The sequence below is a fragment of the Nilaparvata lugens genome, chromosome 1 (genome assembly GCF_014356525.2).
Source record: "Nilaparvata lugens isolate BPH chromosome 1, ASM1435652v1, whole genome shotgun sequence".
Taxonomy (NCBI): Eukaryota; Metazoa; Arthropoda; class Insecta; order Hemiptera; family Delphacidae; genus Nilaparvata; species Nilaparvata lugens.
This window is the reverse complement of record NC_052504.1, coordinates 101,699,684-101,718,413: the sequence shown is the minus strand read 5'-3', so window position 1 is coordinate 101,718,413 and position 18,730 is coordinate 101,699,684. Positions and strand designations below refer to the sequence as shown.

General features: G+C 36.5%; 1 protein-coding gene across 1 annotated transcript; it reads left to right on the top strand.

Moving 5' to 3' along the window:
• The first annotated feature begins 4,921 nt into the window (after window positions 1-4,921).
• LOC120349501 lies at window positions 4,922-17,851 on the top strand. The gene is made up of 6 exons (XM_039419854.1): window positions 4,922-5,057; window positions 6,936-7,250; window positions 9,936-10,179; window positions 12,625-12,960; window positions 15,094-15,351; window positions 17,744-17,851. The coding sequence occupies exons 2-5, from the start codon at window positions 7,000-7,002 to the stop codon at window positions 15,316-15,318; spliced, it is 1,056 nt and encodes a 351-aa protein (XP_039275788.1). The 5' UTR covers window positions 4,922-5,057; window positions 6,936-6,999; the 3' UTR covers window positions 15,319-15,351; window positions 17,744-17,851.
• The last annotated feature ends 879 nt before the right edge of the window (window positions 17,852-18,730 follow it).

Here is an 18,730-nt window from a genome sequence, read left to right as displayed (position 1 = left end):
TGATTTCATTTCACTGTAATCCCTTACTGAATGGTATGGAAGAAGTATTGAATTTCATTATCCATTACTAATTGCATTATTATGTTTCATCAAGTTGTGACACAAAAATGACGACTTGCAGACTATATACTTTTTCACAATTGATACAGTCGTTATTTTAGAATGGAAGAAGATAAGAAATAGAAGGAATTTGCACCTATTTTAACTTTTATCTATAAATATAAAAGCGAAATGGCACTCACTCACTGACTGACTGACTCACTCACTCACCCACTCACTCGCAAAACTAAAAATATACCGGACCAAAAACGTTCAAATTTGGTAGTGGTAGGTATATACAGTTGGCCCTTTAGAGGCGCACTAAAAAATCTTTTGGCAATATTTTGACTCTAAGGGTGGTTTTTAAGGTGGTTCGTCTCTTAGCATGTATATTCTTCTTATTCTCTTAATTATAATGAAAAATGTCCATACCATATATGTTAATATAGAACTATAATCTAGAGAGGTTCTCTTCGAAACAGTTGTTAACTGGTAACTAAATTAATAATTTGTCAGGTTGGCATTAAGTTGAGTTGACTTTGTTAGGTTGGCACCAAGTGAAGATGAAATGCATTCATAATTGATTGGGCACTGCTACTTCAATTAGAGCTATTCCTGGGAATATTATATTACTAGCCGTCAGGCTCGCTTCGCTCGCCAATCCGTTTGCCAGACGTTTAGTCTGGACCCCCGACTGGATCGTCCTAACATATGATAAAAATGCAGGCGAGCGAAACGAGCCTGCTGATCTCATCCTTGAACGATCCAGTCGGGGGTCCAGGGGGCGGGGTCCCCTGGCTAGACGGATATGGCGAGCGAAGCGAGCCTGACGGCTAGTTACGTTATATGCCTCATATCAAGCGGTGTTTAATTTTATCACTTGAATGTTCACAAGTTCAGGTGTACATTTATTATAAATCATTGCAAAGAGCATACTATTCTCAGCAAGGAATCAAATCAAATCAAGTTTTTATTATTTCGGATGATGCCTATATAACCTCCACCCAAAAAAGATATACCGTAGAGTATAGATATAGACATAAAAAGTAGATAAAACTATAAGAGTGAATGTGGGCACACGTGAAGTGGATATATGACCTATATAAAGATATAAAAATGATAGAGTTTGGAGAACTTGTCGGCTGTTATTGACATCTCTGAAGGAAATAACTGATGAGTATGTCCAAAGAAATACTGAGATCGGCGCTTACTGCCGAAAGAAGATGAACGAAAGGACATTTCTGGAGAAAGAATGGTGATGGGGAGGAGGAGAGGAAAGGAGGAGGAGAAGAAGTAGGAGGAGGAGAATGATGATGATGATGATGATGATGATGTGGAGGAGGAGGAGGAGGAGGAGGAGGGAGTTGAAGAAGCTAGAAGAGAACGAGGAGGTGAATAAGGAAGAAGAGGAGGAGGAGGTTGTGAAGGAGGATGAGGAGGAGAGTTGAAGAAGCTAGAAGAGTACGAGGAGGTGAAAAAAGAAGATAGGAGGAGGAGTAGGAGGAGGAGGAGGAGGAGGAGGAGGAGGAGGAGGAGGAGTAGGAGGAGGAGGAGGGGAGGAGGATGAGGAGTTGAAGAAGCTAGAAGAGAACGAGGAGGTGAATAAGGAAGAAGAGGAGGAGGAGGAGGAGGTGGTGAAGGAGGAAGAAGAGGAGTAGGAAGAGGAGGAGAATGCACTGGAAAACAATGGAACTGACAGATATGAATTGTCTCAATAGAAGAAAATGGGAAAATGGAAACTCTAGCTTGATTGAGCGTCAGAACTGCGGAAAAAGTCACCAGCTAAAGTTGACAATAGTTTATTATTTATGGTATGTGTCATTTTAGGAAACATTCAAGTCTAAAAAGTTTGGAGACTTCAGAGTTATTAATTCATTTATAAGTAAACAGACTGTTTTAGTGGAGAAATGTGAAAGAATGATGAGAATTGAATGAGTCATGAATAGTACCTAGGTGTGCTGAGTTAATGACTGAAAAAAAAGATTGTGTTGAAATATCAATATTTAAATTAAATATGGAAAATGTAAAATGTAGAGAGTATAGAGAGGATTCCACACTTGGAAGTCTTCTCTATAAACTGCACTTCTCTTTTCAACCTCAAATGAATGAACTATATATCCTATTATATTAAGCGAGCAATTTCTGTATTTAATATCTGGTTATTTTTATATCTGGCTATTTTTATATCTGTTTATTTTATAATTATCTGGCTATGTATATATCTGGTTATTTATGCTTAACGGATCTCGCAAACGGCTCTAACGATTTTCACGAAATTTGGAACATAGTAGATTTATGATAAAAAGATTCGATTGCACTAGGTCTCATCCTTGGGAAAACTCGCTGAACGACATTAAAAGGATAATTCATCCTCGTCTGAAACAGCTTTGAATAGTAAAAAAGTGATTATGTGAAAAATCAAAATATCGCATCCCCGAATTCATAGATGACGTATAGCCAGCTGTGGAATATAAACACGATCATTTTAGAGAATTGTGTTTTGTTTATCAATAAATAAAAATAACGAGCGAAGCTCGGTTCCCCGATATTTATTAATATCAGAGTAGATTCCATGATATTATTTTTCAAATAATAATAGTATTTATGAGAAGCATTCCTGAAGATAAATTCACAGTAAATTTAATTGAAAGTTCCATGTTGATTGGCCTGCTAAACTCTCAACAGCAATATTTTTGGAAATAATTGATCATTTGAATGAGAAGTGAATTAGTCCTTTATTAAAAAGATTGAAAATAATTAAATGAAAATACTAAAAAATTGTCAAAAACCACAGATTTATTGATAGAAAGACCGGTTTCGGTTGTTACACCATTGTCAATTCTGATAAACTCAGTTTCTCACTTGGTGTAACAACCGAAACCGGTCTTTCTAAGTATCAATAGATCTGTGGTTTTTGACAATTTCTTAGTATTTTTATTCAATATGAATAATTACCACAATATCAACTTCTCAACTACACAAAAAATGATTTAAAATAATGTATTTCTGAGTTAATTTCGAAATTGCGTTTTCCATAGCCTTGAATTCCATTATCATTTGGAAACTTCACCTAAAACTCAGTTCTAGTGAAAAATGTTAACGATAGTTTTGTTACATAGTAATTGGAAAACAATGTCAGGTTGTATACTATAGATACAGGTTGGATTTTATTGCAAAATACTTGTATGGTTAAGACCAACTGGAAGCTTTTTATGGATCTCATTTTGCAAATCCCTCGCATTGTATTTATGACTTGGAAGGTCATAAAGTTTTATGAGACCACGTTTCCATCACCTGGATGAAATTCTAATTGTGCTTTTATGGTTGCTTTGCTTATGAAAAGGAGAAATCACCTTGCAATAATTAATAGAAACCCTAATAGGGAAACCTATTTACAAATTAAATTGTTAAATGAGTAAAGAAATGCATTCGTGGTAATTGTTCAACTGTTAACAGAGTTCATGATTCAGTGTAATCCATCGAAAGTTATGATTAGATAATAATGCTTTGAATGTGGTTTGTGAAATTCAAATAATGTTTCATAATATATAAAAATAATGTACAATTATACAAATATAATATAGTATATTATAAAATATACAAATAATGGTTCAATTTTCTTGACCTATTTTTTCAAGTTGAGAACTAATCTATTCAAAACATTTCATCGGAGTTGAAACTAGTTGTTTTGTGATAAAATAAAGGATACTTGATCATTTTCACTTTGTTTGAATAATTTCAGTAGCGCTAAAAATAGAATGGATATCGTTCTACAGATATGAATATATTTAAATTCAATTTTTCTACATGTACAGTGTTTTTTTATCGAATGAGTTAAGAAGGAAACATTATTTTTAGGCATCACATCTTCAACTGAAACCATTAACAAATATCTCTTTGCTGAAAACTTATCATATTGGGAATGAGGGATGAATGAAAGATATTATCAAATATTTCAAGAGCTCCCTAAATTATAAAGCAAGAAAATAAATGTTTGTCCTCTTTGTTTGTTGCAGGGGACCAAACGTGTCGGTTCTCCACCTCCGCAGCACCTCGGAGCCTTGGGAGGCGGCGCCCGTACGACACACGATGGGGGGCGGCAGTCGGAGGCAGCACTCGCAAACTGCGCCGCCCCCCAAGGCACAAAAGTCCCAAGAACAACAACAGCAACAGCAGAACAGCAGCAATAAAGTGAACCGCGAACTGTCTCCGGTGAGATGGTGCGACAGGGAGGTTGATGGGGTGTATCTGGGCAGGTCAGGCTGGGTCCAGGTTCAACAAAGATCACTAGATGATAATCGAAGGGTAAAATATAATAGTAAAAGTGAGGCGGTGCAAAACAACAACAATATGCACAGTAGAATCAAAATGGCTGATTATCATTGTAGCAAAAGTGAGCCCGGTAAGCTACCCCCGCCCCCGTTGTTGACAGGAGGAGATTATGAGTAGACCGGGGTACCTGCCCCTCCCGGGGGAACCCCCCCGGAGAACCAAAGAAAAACCTTCCCCCTCATCCTTAGATCTAAGTCATGAAGAACCTATCACACCTCCCCCTGTTACCCCGATAATATCACCACCCCCAGCATTCCAGGACACCAACAAACAACAACAAAACCGTTTCGATCACAACCCCCCCGTTCGAACCCGGCCCCCGACAAAAACCCCCTTTTTGTCGCGGTCCAACGCGGTGGAACTCAGCCCGCCCCCCTCACCACCGAGGTCCACTTTTCGCACCCCCGACCCGAAGATAACGGCAGCTCTGGGGGGACCCATAGCGGCACGGAACAGGTGGTTTGGCCCGGCGCCCGGCACTCCCCACAACACGGGGGGACACTCCCCCAACCCCCCGCAGCAGACTAAGTCGTTGGAAGAGACGGCTGCTCGGAGAACCATGTTTCAGAAGTATGGAGATTCTAGCTCTTCGTCTTCATCTTCGTTCGGCTTCAGGAGTTTGGATAATACGCTGGCGGCGAGGAGCCTTGCCATGCCTAGGCTTACTGAGACTGACTCGTCGATAGGTGAGTGCATTTCTATCAGATTTTAGCTAGCTTAGGACCATATTATGCTCCATTTACGTTTAACACAAAGGCCCGCCGCAAAGTAGACCAACGCTAATCCACGAAAAGCAACTCACGCCTTGGGATGTTTTGTAAACCATTGCTAGGCTTTCCCAGACATCTGTGTAATATATGCAATGAATAATCCACTTGTCAGCTGATTGATTATGAATAATTCTATAGCTATGGAATGTTTTGTAAACCATTGCTAGGCTTCTCCAGACATCTGTGTAATACATGCAATGAATAATCCACTTGTCAGCTGATTGATTATGAATAATTCTATAGCAATGGTTTACAAAACATCCCACGGCGTGGGTTGCTTTTCGTGGGTCTATTTTGCGGCGGGCCTTAACCACGTTTACTTGTAGATATGGTTGCATTTATCATAATTTGTTTCATTCGGGGTCACACGAACAGCTCATTCTCAGAAATATCTCGATTGTTAGAGTATTAATGATTTATCAATGAAATCAAGACACAACTTTTAACACAAATATCATGAAACAAAAGAACAACCATTCTATACATTCTTCTTCATTAGATTTCACCTTTATTACATCCTGATTTCAAATTTTTTTAATTTGCTTCAAAATAGAAATTCTGTTTCCCTAATAATTCTTGAGACAATTTTTGTATCAGTATTTTAACTTGCGTAGGTTATTGATGGACGTGTTCAAATGCATGGATACTAAAGTCCAATTTTAACTTGTGTAGGTTATTGATGGACGTGTTCAAATGCATGGATACTAAATTCCAATTCCGTAGAAAAAGGGTTGTCTCTCTTTCTCTTGTCCGTGGTAGGAAGGCTACCTCTCACCTACTTCCTTCATTGCTTGTTGAATCCCTCTTTCTAGTGAAAACATGGTGTTGTGGCAAAACTACCTTCAAGCTTGAGATTGCTGCATCCGAAGAAGCTCGTAATTCGATGCACAATCAAATAAATGCATAAACCTAAATATTGTGCTCTCAATCTTAAAGTTACCTTTGTCGCTTCACCATGTTTCCACCTCCTGAAAACTTTAATTGTTGTGTGGTTGGACTGCCCTACAGAGTATAAAAGCTATCGGGTGTGGAATTCAAGATTAATTTCAGTACCAGAATTCAAGATTAATTTCTCTTGATCTTTGTTAATACTAGAAGCCCTGATTCAATTGAAATAATGTCTTAATTTTTCTTTCCTATTAGGAGGTTACGAATCTTGTTGAATACTGTTTGTATTCAAGTTAGAATGTGTCAATTTTTCTTTTCTCCTACGTATAGTTACGAATTTTGTTGAGTACTATTTTCTTGATTCAAACTCAATTCTATTTGTCTTCATTTTTCTCTTCGCTTAGATAGTTTAGAATTTTTTTGAATCACTGTTAATTTCTATTGAAACTCGAATGTTCCTATTTTTCTCTTCTCTGGTAGTGAGTGGTTATGAGTTTTTATTTATTACTATAATTTTTTTCTCAATTCAAGAGTCATAATCTCACTCAATTCTGATGGAAACTGTTAGTTTTGGTTCAATCTTGTATGACTTCATTTTTCTCTTTTCTTATTTGGCAACGATTTTTTAAGAATATTGTTTGTCTTGATTCAAGTTCAAAATACTGAATTTCCATTCTTAACTTGTTTCTCAATACTGTTCGTTTTCATTTTAGTTCAAATGACTTAATTCCCATTAATTTTAATGAGCTCTCTGGGTAAAGTTTGCCTTGATTCAAATCAAAAAGTGTCTTCATTTTAATTTGGGAGAGGAATAGCACAAGGTTACCTTATTTTTCCTCTCCCTTATCATTTTGATAATGTACTTATTGTATAAATGAATAAAGAATAAATTTTTACTCATTTCAGGTGGCTACGAAGACGGCTACGAGGAAGACAATGTTATCACCCTGGTGAGTTCCTCCCAGAGCCGATGACAGTGCATTCGAGTCGGTGCATCGCAGCAGTCGTCAGCTGTTGCGGGGCGGTGCCCAGGGGGGAGCCGTCACGGGGGCGGCACGGCGGTCGCCCGGGTCGTCGGACGGGGGTGGTGGAGGCGGCAAGAAGCTCGGGGGTGGGGGTGGAGGTAGTCAGTCGTCTTCTACTTCGTCGGACGAGGGCAGTCGATCTCCGTTTCGGCGGGGCGTCTCTCAGGGGGGTCAGGGGAATGCGCATCATTCACAGGTAAATCGATCAATCAATTATTTTTTTATTAATACAGTATTTGCAATAATCTATAATAATCAATATCATAATCTGAAAGAGGAAAACTAGGTTCAGCTTGCACTATTCCTCTTTCAAATTTCAATTGTAATTAGTCTGTTTATCAATCAATATTTTTGAGATTAAGCTCTAACACATTTTAAATGTTCTAGGGATACTTATTTATTTATTTATTTATTTATTTATATCATGGAGACAACAGGTAAAAAACCCATTTTGCCTCCTCCACACTATACAATAATTTCCAACATAATAACAATTTTCAATAGAAAGAAGATAGAGAATATGAGAAAATAATAAATTATAAAAATAGCAATTATATTATGAGAATGAAATAAGACGAAAAATTTCCAACATAATACAATTTCAAGAAAGAAGATAGAAAATAATAAATATGAAAATAGCAATTTATAATTATGAGAATCAAATAAGACGAAAAATAGAAGAAATATACAGTCGTATATGGAATAATAAAAATACATTAACCGAATTCAATAAGAAAAAATGCACACATACCTCAGTAAACTATAATCATTACTAGTATATAGACAAGAGGAAAAAAAGTGTCTGTGTAATGTACTACCACTAGCCTTTATGAGGATAATTGAATAAAAGAAATGCAAGCGCAAATCACGAAATGATGGACCACATACTACAAGACTAAATCATATGAAATCCTTCGGAATACTATACATGTTTATATTATGCATCTGTAATATGGCTGGAATAGAATTATAAACAATAGGATTTAACGTCCTTATAATATACTATCATTGGCAGATTATACCTATTAGTTTTCTATCCCCTATTTGCTTTATCTAGAGCGATCCTTGGTCTTGTGGATAGAGTGTTTGCCTAGAGATTCCGTGTTCAAACCCACTCATCACAACTTTTTTGGCCAGGTCACTCCTGCGTGCCCAGGATGAACATGTTAAATTGTCGGTCCCAGCTGAAGTATGACAGTCTTAAGGCCTATCGACGGCTCGAATTATCAATTTAGGCGAGGTGGGTCCTCTCTTGAGGGGACTCCCCACCCTACAAATTTATTTTTTGCTATCTTATCTCCATGATACTATAGTGAGGTCCACGTTATAATGACAGTATTTGATCAACTTTGGTGTTGCTATCCTTGTCCATCATTTGACAAAGCCGGTTGTACTATCCTTTTCTAGGTCCACAACGATGACAATTATGTTTTTGACAGTGTAGAATTATAATTAATTAATGCAGAGAATCGGCATCGCTATTCTTCTATCTTCATTCACTGCCATTATAAGGTGGACCACACTAGTCTCCTTCTCTTCATCATAGTCCTACTCCTTGTTCATCTTTTATTCCTCCACATTGTCCTGTTCCTCTTTTCATATCCTCTCCCTTCTTTCCTTTCTCCTTCGTCTCTTCCTTGTTCACTCAATTCTTCTCCTGCTCCTGGTTATCCTTTCCGTCCTCAAGTCATTCTATATATTTTTGTTGTGGTAGGGCCGTTGGTTATTAAGTCGCTTATGAGAGGGATGATGACAGAAAATTGGAGATATGAAGAGAATATTGAATGGAAAAGACTAAGAAATTGTCAAAAAAACACTGATTTATTGATAATTATAAAGACCGGTTTCGGTTATTACACCATTGTCAATCTCTGATAAACTCTGATAAAAAAAAGATATGAAGAGAAGTAGTTATGGAGCTTGTAACTGTGTTGTAGATGGTTCAGTCTTAAGAAAAAACTCAGTCTTCATGGGGCCACTGCAATTTCAAGCTTTTCATCGTGACCGGTAGAGTGTTTAGTTGACACCTTTCAATTTATGAATCACTAGCCGTCAGGCTCGCTTCGCTCGCCATATCCGTCTGGCCAAGAATGGATCGTCCAAGAATGAGATCAGCAGGCTCGCTTCGCTCGCCTGCATTTTTCATTTGGGCATTTTTATCATATGTTAGGACAATCCAGTCGGGGGTCCAGACTAAACGGCTGGCTAAACGGATATGGCGAGCGAAGCGAGCCTGACTGCTAGTAATATAATATTCCCAGGATTGAAGTAGCAGTGCCCAATCAATTTTCCGCGATAAATGCATTTAAATCTTCAACTTGGTGCCAACCTAACAAAGTCAACTCAACTTAATGCCAACCTGACAAATTATTAATTTAGTTGCCAGTTAACAACTGTTTCGAAGAGGTACTCTATGTAGATTATAGTTCTATAGTAACATATGATATGGAAATTTCAATTATAATTAAGAGATCGGGAGAAGAAGAATATACATGCTAAAAGACGAACCTTAAACCCTTAAAAACAACCTTAGAGTTAAAATATTGCCAAAAGATTACTTAGTCGCCTCCAAAGGGTCAACTGAACATACCTACCAAATTTGAACGTTTTGGTCCGGTAGATTTTAGTTATGCGAGTGAGTGAGTGAGTGAGTGAGTGAGTGAGTGAGTGAGTGAGTGAGTCAGTCAGTCAGTCAGTCAGTCAGTCAGTGAGTGAGTGCCATTTCGCTTTTATATATATAGATAGAAACAACCTCTTCCCAAATTCATTCAACCTATAAATTCATAATACTTATTCAGATTTGTGGTGATGGTCCACCTTCCATCACCATCAAACACTCATCACTAGCCAAGTTTTAAATGTCTTGTATTTGTGGTCGCAGTCAAATTCGCACCACGGCAAACAGCAGAGCAGCAGCAGCCAGAGCAGCAGCAGTGCCCGGGTGCGACGCTCCCGCAGCCTGCAGCTGCCCGAACGCAAGTCGCCCGTTTCTCCGGCTCAGCAGCAGTCGGCTGCGGCAGCGGCTGCGGCCTACTACACGTCCAAGGGCTACCCGGTCGTCGTCAAGGTGGGCGCCGACAATGACCAGCACCAGCGCATCAAGCGACATCTGTTGCAGCAGCAGAGTGAGTCAAATGTGAACAAGTAGTGAACAGTGGAATGGTTCTGTTTGTGGTTTATAACAGTTATCTCTAGTAAGTTGTAGTCGAATTTAAAAAATGAACAGTAGAATGATTTATTTTATAATTTCATTATAGTCATCCTTAGTCGTTTTCGAATTCATAAGTGATTTAATTTCAATTTTTTCAATTTCAATTTATTAAAAACACACAAAACAAGACAAAACAAAATTACAAAGAATTACGAAACAAATAGAACACAATAAAATGTTACAAATATAAAAAACCATGGGGCTTTGTGGTTGGGTGCGTTGGAGAAGAGAAAAAAGAGAGGAGATACCTAGCCAACTATGGTTTCCCATGTAATAGGCAGGCAAAGAAGAGAAGAGAAGTAATGAGGAAAAAAGGGAAGGGGGAAATGGGGGGAAGGAAGAAAACAGAGGAATAGGTACTCAAAATAAAGTAAAATGATTCTCTTCCTATTTCATTTCAGCTACCTATGGCTGTATTGAAATTTCAGAAGTGATATTTAGGATGATTTAATTTGTATTCCATTTTAGCAAGTAATAGTTGTATTCAGATCTCAGAGGTGGTTAGTAGAATGATTCTCTCTCTGTATTTCATTTCAGCAACCTTAATTGTATTCGAATTTTAGAAGTGCTTAGTAGAATGGTTCTATTTTGTATATCATTTGAGCAATCTCTAGTTGTATTCGAATTCAGAAGTGATAAGCACTTAGTAGAATGGTTTTCTTTGTATTTTATTTCATCCATCACCGAATGCCGATGAGCGGGCAATGTTGTAGTACTATACCGGTATAGTCACTATATACATTGGTGCTTGCAAAATATAGCGGAGTTCTGATTCTTTGAAAATATTGTTTGGATACATGAGTGAAGTCCAGAACCAATTTTTCCATGCATAATTACAGAGCTAAATACAGAGAGTCCCAAAAACTTCGTATTTCCTGCTCAATTTCCAGTTTTCAGCTATTTACATCAAATGCTGGATAACAAGGAAGGAAGGGGACAAATCCAGCAAGGATGGCGACAAAAAACTCACTTTTGCCTTTTTTCAATAATATAATTTCAAATAAAATGAAATCTTTCGGGGATCTCTCTTTTCATTAGTACTGAGTTACATGCTTTCAGAAATGAGTGAAATATTAAAAGAAAAACAATTTTGATAAATTTTAGTTATTAATCATTAATATATTCCGATTATCATTATTTAAATGTGTCATTCTAAATCCCCCCAGGCGTAATTCTGTGCTCTAAAACCAGATACCTGATAGACTGCTCTATTTCATATATATTTTTCAAGGTACACATGATGACAATACTCCTTACATTTTGAAAAACACCTTAATTTATATTTTGCATTTTCATGGCTATAACTGCTCGGTTATGTCGATTAGTATTACTAATTCACTTGAAGAAATGCAGATGGATGATTTTCTCCAAGTGAATTAGTAATACCATAGAGAAACAATAGTGTAAGTAGATATCCCATGGTATAGGGCGTTTATGTCGCAACTTTTACTGTTATCCCAAGCCGATTACTGTCGATTTTTGTTGATTTTTACTGTTTTGACCGGGTAAGAGTGTATGAACGGCACAATATGAGAGACTACCAGCGTCATAAAGCTTCACGGAAAGAACTACGTGGGCTATCGGCTTGAGATAACAGTAAAATTTGCGACATAAACGCCCTATACCATGGGATATCTACTTACACTATTGTTTCTCTATGGTATTACTAATTCACTTGGAGAAAATCATCCATCTGCATTTCTTCAAGTGAATTAGTAATATTAATCGACGTAACCGAGCAGTTATAGCCATGAAAATGCAAAAAGTTGAAACATTAAATAAAAAGAATGATAGAATAAAATGATGTGTATTCTCCAACGAATTCAAATATGATACATGATTTTGAACCACCTTGACGAGTTGAGAAAAATGAGCTGTGGTACGAGGAGATCTGATGATTGTGTCAAAAGTTATGAGGGTTTAACATTTTGATCCTGAGGTGTCCTATAATGTGCGGATTTTCATTAGAAAATACGAGGATTTAGTGCATCTAATGAGTAATTCTGATAGAAAATGATCTTGGAAACCTATAACATACTATGGATACAACTATCTATACAACTATGGTGATACTACTGCAAATAAATAAGTATGAGTGATTGTATAAACTGATTGTATGGCGTTTCCTCACATGAGATGATCAATGACGCCCTAGTCATCCCATTCATAGCGTCTGCCTATCCTTATTGTTATTCTAAACAATGGATCGCTCACTGGACTACTTTTCCCATGATCGCTCAATTGGACGACACCAACTGCTCGTAGTTGAAAGATGAATGTTATGAGTTTATGAAGAATAAAAAGGGCACTTGAGGATTTTTTTTACATTTGAATTATTTAACCGATTACTTCTTGACAGGAATGTCAGAGGAAGCCCAGAAACGCGAGGAGCTACTGCGTCGTGAAGCGGAAGCCGTCACCGAGTTTCTATGGAGCACACGCAGTCGCGATGCGGCCAGGGCTCTGCTGTCGCAGCGAGTCAACACGTCGCATCAGTCTCATCAGCAGAGTCAGCATCAGTCACATCAGCAGCATCAGCAACAGCATCAGCAGCCGTCGTTCAACGTGGTGTTTGTCGGCGGCAACCAGAAGAGTCAACGTGGCAACTATGGACAGTCGTCGCTTACGTCATCATCATCTTCGTCGCAACGTGCGAGGGGACTGCAGAGAGGGTCGTCTACGCCTGTTAGCAAAGGTGAGCGGTGAAAAGATTTACATTGTGCATGATGTACAAAGATTTGATTGTATTTTAATTCGTCAAAATTACAAATGAATTGAATGATTTATTGCACAAAGTGCCTTATCATAAGAGAAAAGATACCATAGTGAAAAACATAAGCTATGTTATAGTTACTGCTTATTATGTTATAGCTCATGCTATCTTTTTTTATGGCATTATGTACAATTTACGTTTACAGTAACTCTAATCTTGATTTCAGCTAAGGTAATGGCTTCCTATAAATCCTTCAGGTAATGATGTAGCTAAGGTTGCATTTCTCATAATATTTCACAATCCAGGTTTGAGGTTTGGACCAGCAGCTGTTTTAACTGAGCTGGTGCATACAGCTTATGGTGCATACTGGCCCAAAGACAAAATATTCAACAATTGAATATAGTAATGTGACGTATCGGTCAGTAAGCTTTTACAATTGCATTACGTTAAAAGAAAACAATTAATATGAATTATCATTTGTAACAAAGTTATAATTTTTTGTAAATATTGGGGGCTCCACCACTTCCCAGATGGGAAGAAGAGTTACAAAGGAGATACATATAGCTGAAGATGGTAGAGCAGATATTTTAAAGTAATAAAAAGAAGAAATCATTCTAAGAAATACAAAATTTATGGTTTACAATATTTTAAAAATAAATAATTTGAAATGTATGAGTTAAAAGTTATATAATTGGGCTATGAAGATAAGGAAAACAGATTATTATCGAACAAGTCTCAATTAATTATCTTATATAAGAATGCGTTTCTATTTATCTTAATTTGATTAATTTTTGAAATCTATTTAGGTACAGTATTTAATATTTGAGGATTTTCCTCTTGGTTTGAATTCTCTACATTTTATTTATTATTTTTAAATTCTATAAAAAAAGAAAAACAACATGACATAATTTTAAAACTACTAAAATGATGAATAATTAATTGAGTACTATACCAATCCCCTTTATGATGACCATCTCGTCAGCTTTGACTGGAAGGTGAGGTCTAGAGGAAGGTCCAGGTCCTGGCCAGTCAGAGTCTTTGGGTGTTCGGAGGAGCCGCCCAAAAGAGACTGACTTGAAAAAGTGGGAAAATCTAATATGAAAATGCCGGCTGGTGGGGAGACTGGAAAGTTCCACCACTCTGAAGCTCTGCGATTTTTCAATCAGTCAACGCAATTTGGCTTTCTAGTGATCCTGATTTTATTATTGAAAATTAAAAAGGAAAATAAAATTAAATTTTGATGTGCTTGAGGAGCTGTCAAAACCCATGGTTTATGTCAGTAGTTATTGAATATCAATAATTAATAATTGAATAATCAAGTAGAAAATCATTCAAACAAGTAAAATGAAATAGAATACTCAAATGCTATCAATTGAATGCTAGAATGAAAATAAAAATGGATTATACAAACTAAATAATCAAAATACAAAAATATTCTAGTTGTTTTGTTCTGCATAGTTAGCAAAAGTAAAAGATGTTATGTCGATGTGGAGTATCTCTTAGAATTTTTTTATGTCTTTTAATCTTGAAATTTTAATTTCTTGATGTGGTGTATCTTGTAAGGAAAATTCAAAACAATGGTTACTTTCCAGGTTCTCTTTTATTGTTTGTTAAATGGCTCTTCGATGGGAATGAGTTCTACAGTATTTAAATAATTCTTAGCTATGAAGATTGTCCTCAAAACAAATGGAAGCATGTCCCAGCTCTAGATCGTTGTTTTCTTCAATAGAACTATAATCACATTGCATATTTGCATTTTCAAAAGCTCATAAATAGTGGGAGATTGTTAAATTGAAACTGAAAAATTATTGACAAATCCATGTACCCCTTATATCGGCTGTCATTAGGATGATGAGTTATTATGTGAAATTAAAGTTTGCAATCAAAATAAACCAGGTAATACAACTTATCGACTAACTATTACTTTCATTATAACTCTAGTATAACTTCAGTAGAACTTTAGTACTTGAGTATGACATTAGTACGAGCTTTAGTATTATCTAAGTATAGCTTTAATATAATATTTTGCTAAAACTCTAATACAGTATAACTTTTCATTTAAATCTTCAACATTTTCATTAGAACTTATGATTTGATTTGCTAATCTGTTTGCAGGCTCCTCCCAGTGGGTGGTTTCTGTCCGAACCCATGCAACCCGACGACGTGCGACTTCTGGCCGCACTGCGCGCATCGCGATGGCATCTACACGACGACCAAGGGCAGTGCAGCCGCGACTCCGGTCGCATCCGGCCCGCACCCGCATCCGCCCACCTCGCTGCGGCTGTCGCAGAGCTATCCGACCGATCGCGGCGGCGGCGTAGACAAGCGGTCACGACTTGAGCCCAGTGCCAGGCACAACTATCAGTCGATCAGGTAGGCTGTGGAATCCACTATTACAAACGTCACTAGATTATCACTAAACAATCAAAACATCATTATTCATTTTTAGATTAATAATAATTTCAAATTCAAATCAAAATCAAATTTATTGCCATAAAAAACAAAATACAATTTCGTTAAAAATTCTTAACAAGTGATTATTATGAATAAGAATACATTTTTTCTTTAACAAAACAATATTCGCCATGGCACCACCAGCAAAATTAAAACTTGCTCGCTGGTGGGAGTCTTTATTAATAAGATAAGATACAAGATTAAATTAAAGAGAACATAGAAATTGTGTTTCATATAAAATAGTTTTGAAAAACAAAAGGAATTTTTTTTAATAATTATTAATGTTGACCAAAGATCAAAATACAGATATTATGTTATTTTATCAAAATCTATATTACATATTCTTCAAGAACGACATCCTTCTCACAAATCCTACTCACTGCTGGCGCTCAAGTTGTACTTCTGCCGGCAGTGCCAAAAAAGTTAATAAGGTGCTATTATTAGGCCAAGATAGGCTTACAAGTATTTTTATTTGATAATATTAAAAGTTGTATAGTGTCAAATTTTGTATATATTGTTTTTTGCACTTTGTTGCTTCAGTCTGCATAAGAATTTTGTATTTGTAATTTGTTTTTTTGGCAATAAATAAATTCATTCATTCATTCATTCATTCATTCATTCATTCAAATGTTACTTTGTAAATGAATGTTATAATTCTCCATCATCGTTGTTAATTCTCCCTCAATCCCTTAGTTGGCGATGCATATAATGTGTGGTTGTGTCCTAACTCCACCTTGATGAAGTCAATCAAACAATCTCCTCCATTTTTCTTCTTAATCTTCTTCTTCTTCTTTTTCTTTTTCTTTTTCATCTTCTTTCCCTGCTCAACTCATATTCTTTTAAAATTCCTCCTCCTTCTAAACTTTCTTTCTTTATTCAAAAAATAAACAATCAAATACATCCCAAAAAGCAAATACAATATTTTTTCCTAATTTCTAATATTTGTTCGTTATAGGCTACCCTGTGTGAGGACACTTGAATATATATAATGAACTATTAATATACAAATTCGAATATTATATCACGAATAATCAATTAATAATTGAATATTATATTATATTGAAATAAATCAATATGTCAATTTATAATCATTCACAAGCACACACATTCACACATGCACACACACACATACACAAAACTTAAAATTATGTACGGAGTGGTTGCTGTTTTTTTTAAACTTATAGATTTCTCCTTCTACATTTTCATCTTCCAGTGTAACATTCTATTTTCTAGTAGGTACTGCCGTTAGGTAAGACAAGATAATTAATCTCGGAATAATATTTGGAGATAAATTACCAGATTATATTCTAGGCGAAGCTTTCACTGAGGAATGACATAATTTGAGACCATAGACATATTAAACTTCCTGAAAATCAATCAAATCAACATTTTACTCTCAATTTCAAAACAATCTATGGCTGCGAGATCTGTATAGCATGTAGTAAATATACTGTTCAAGATTATCCGTCTAGATTATTTGTCTCTACCTGTAGGTCTCTCGGTGAGTGCCAAGCTACAAAAACAATACTGTGAACAAGATGTATTTAAAAATATATACTCAAAATAATATGACACTACAAACAAAGATTTCCAATAGAAGTAATCCTGATATTGTCAATAACACTTGAATACATTCGAAAATTAATTCATATTACAGAACCAGGTTTCATGGTAATATCATAGAGAAACGATAGCATAAGTAGATATCCCATGGTATAGGGCGTTTATGTCGCAACGTTTACTGTTATCCCAAGCCGATATTTCACGTAGTTCTTTCCTATGCAGCTGTGTGACGCTGGTAGTCTCTCAAATTGTTCCGCTATCACTCTTACCCCAACAAAACAGTAAAAATTGACAATAATCGGTTTGAGATAACAGTAAAAGTTGCGACATAAATTCCCTATACCATGGGATATCTACTTACGCTATTGTTTCTCTATGCTAATATCTACCACATCTTCAGCTGAACTGAAGCTGAAACCTGGTTCTGTAATATGAATTAATTTTCGAATGTATTCAAGTATTATTGACAATATCAGTCTTATTCTTTCAATTATGGAGGAATACCTCAACATCTCATACCATACAATCAAATTATTAATATAAAGGTATTTCTGGACATGGAATAATTAATTTATGATTTGATGGGTATGAAATCCAATTTTATTCGAGGACCATCTCTCCCTTATTACCAGAAAATATGTTGCATTACCTATATAATTGGTTACACCATTGGAGGAACATTACTTAGATTGGTTATTCTATGATTACGATTAGTTGGTTTATGATGTATTTTCTCTGGCGCTTGTAGGTCGTCACCGGCTTCGCTGGAACGTGTGGACCACGTGTCGCCTGACCGACACTCACAGCCGCCTTTCCCACACGAGGCGTGGCAACAGCCTGAACGTGTCGCCTGAGTGGCGCAGTGCACAGCAGTGTTGCCAACACCTACATCCGCCTAGGCACAAGCCTGGATTCAAGGTACAATCTCCAATGATAATTTACGAAAATAACCTGCATAATGTTTCACAACTATGTAATATCCTACACTACATACACTCTACTTTCAATCCCCATTGATGTTTTACAAGAATAACCAACACAATGTTTTAAAACTATGTGATATCTACATTCAGTTACAAGACTTCAATACCCAAGCCTGGTTGCTAAAATACGGTACTATACAAATACAAATTGATAAAATGAATATTCTAAATTACAAAATGGCACTACTGGCAAAGTACTTCTTACTGGATCTGATAAATCATTGATTTTCAAATAGAATTTCATTCAAAGCCACACAAAATAGGAACAGAATACAAAAATCAAAATATAAACTAAGTACAAAATATCAAATACAAAGTGTGATAAGCTACATGGTGGGGTGTGCTAAAATATGAGATATTTTTAGGATAACGATCTATGGTTGACCATAGAGGCCTACTAGGACATCCTTCCATCCTTGAGAGTGAAAAAAGGAATCAGGAAACATGAAAGGTATGCAGGTATGCTAGGATGGGGTGGACGTATGATTGAATGGGATAAACAATAGGACCAGGAGATGATTATTTTGAAAAAAGCTATAAACCTGTAACTAAATGCCAAGTGTGTGTAGAGCTGTAGAATAGTGTAACGCATTATGAGATTAGATGGTCCATTGGATTCTATAAGTATATTAGGTTCAAATAACCTATAGGTTCAATAGTTTATAAAGCTGCGTACACATATTCGCGCATCCAACCCGCACCGAGCACGCTCCTCCCTCGTACCGCCCTCGTTCCTCCATCGTACCGCAGTA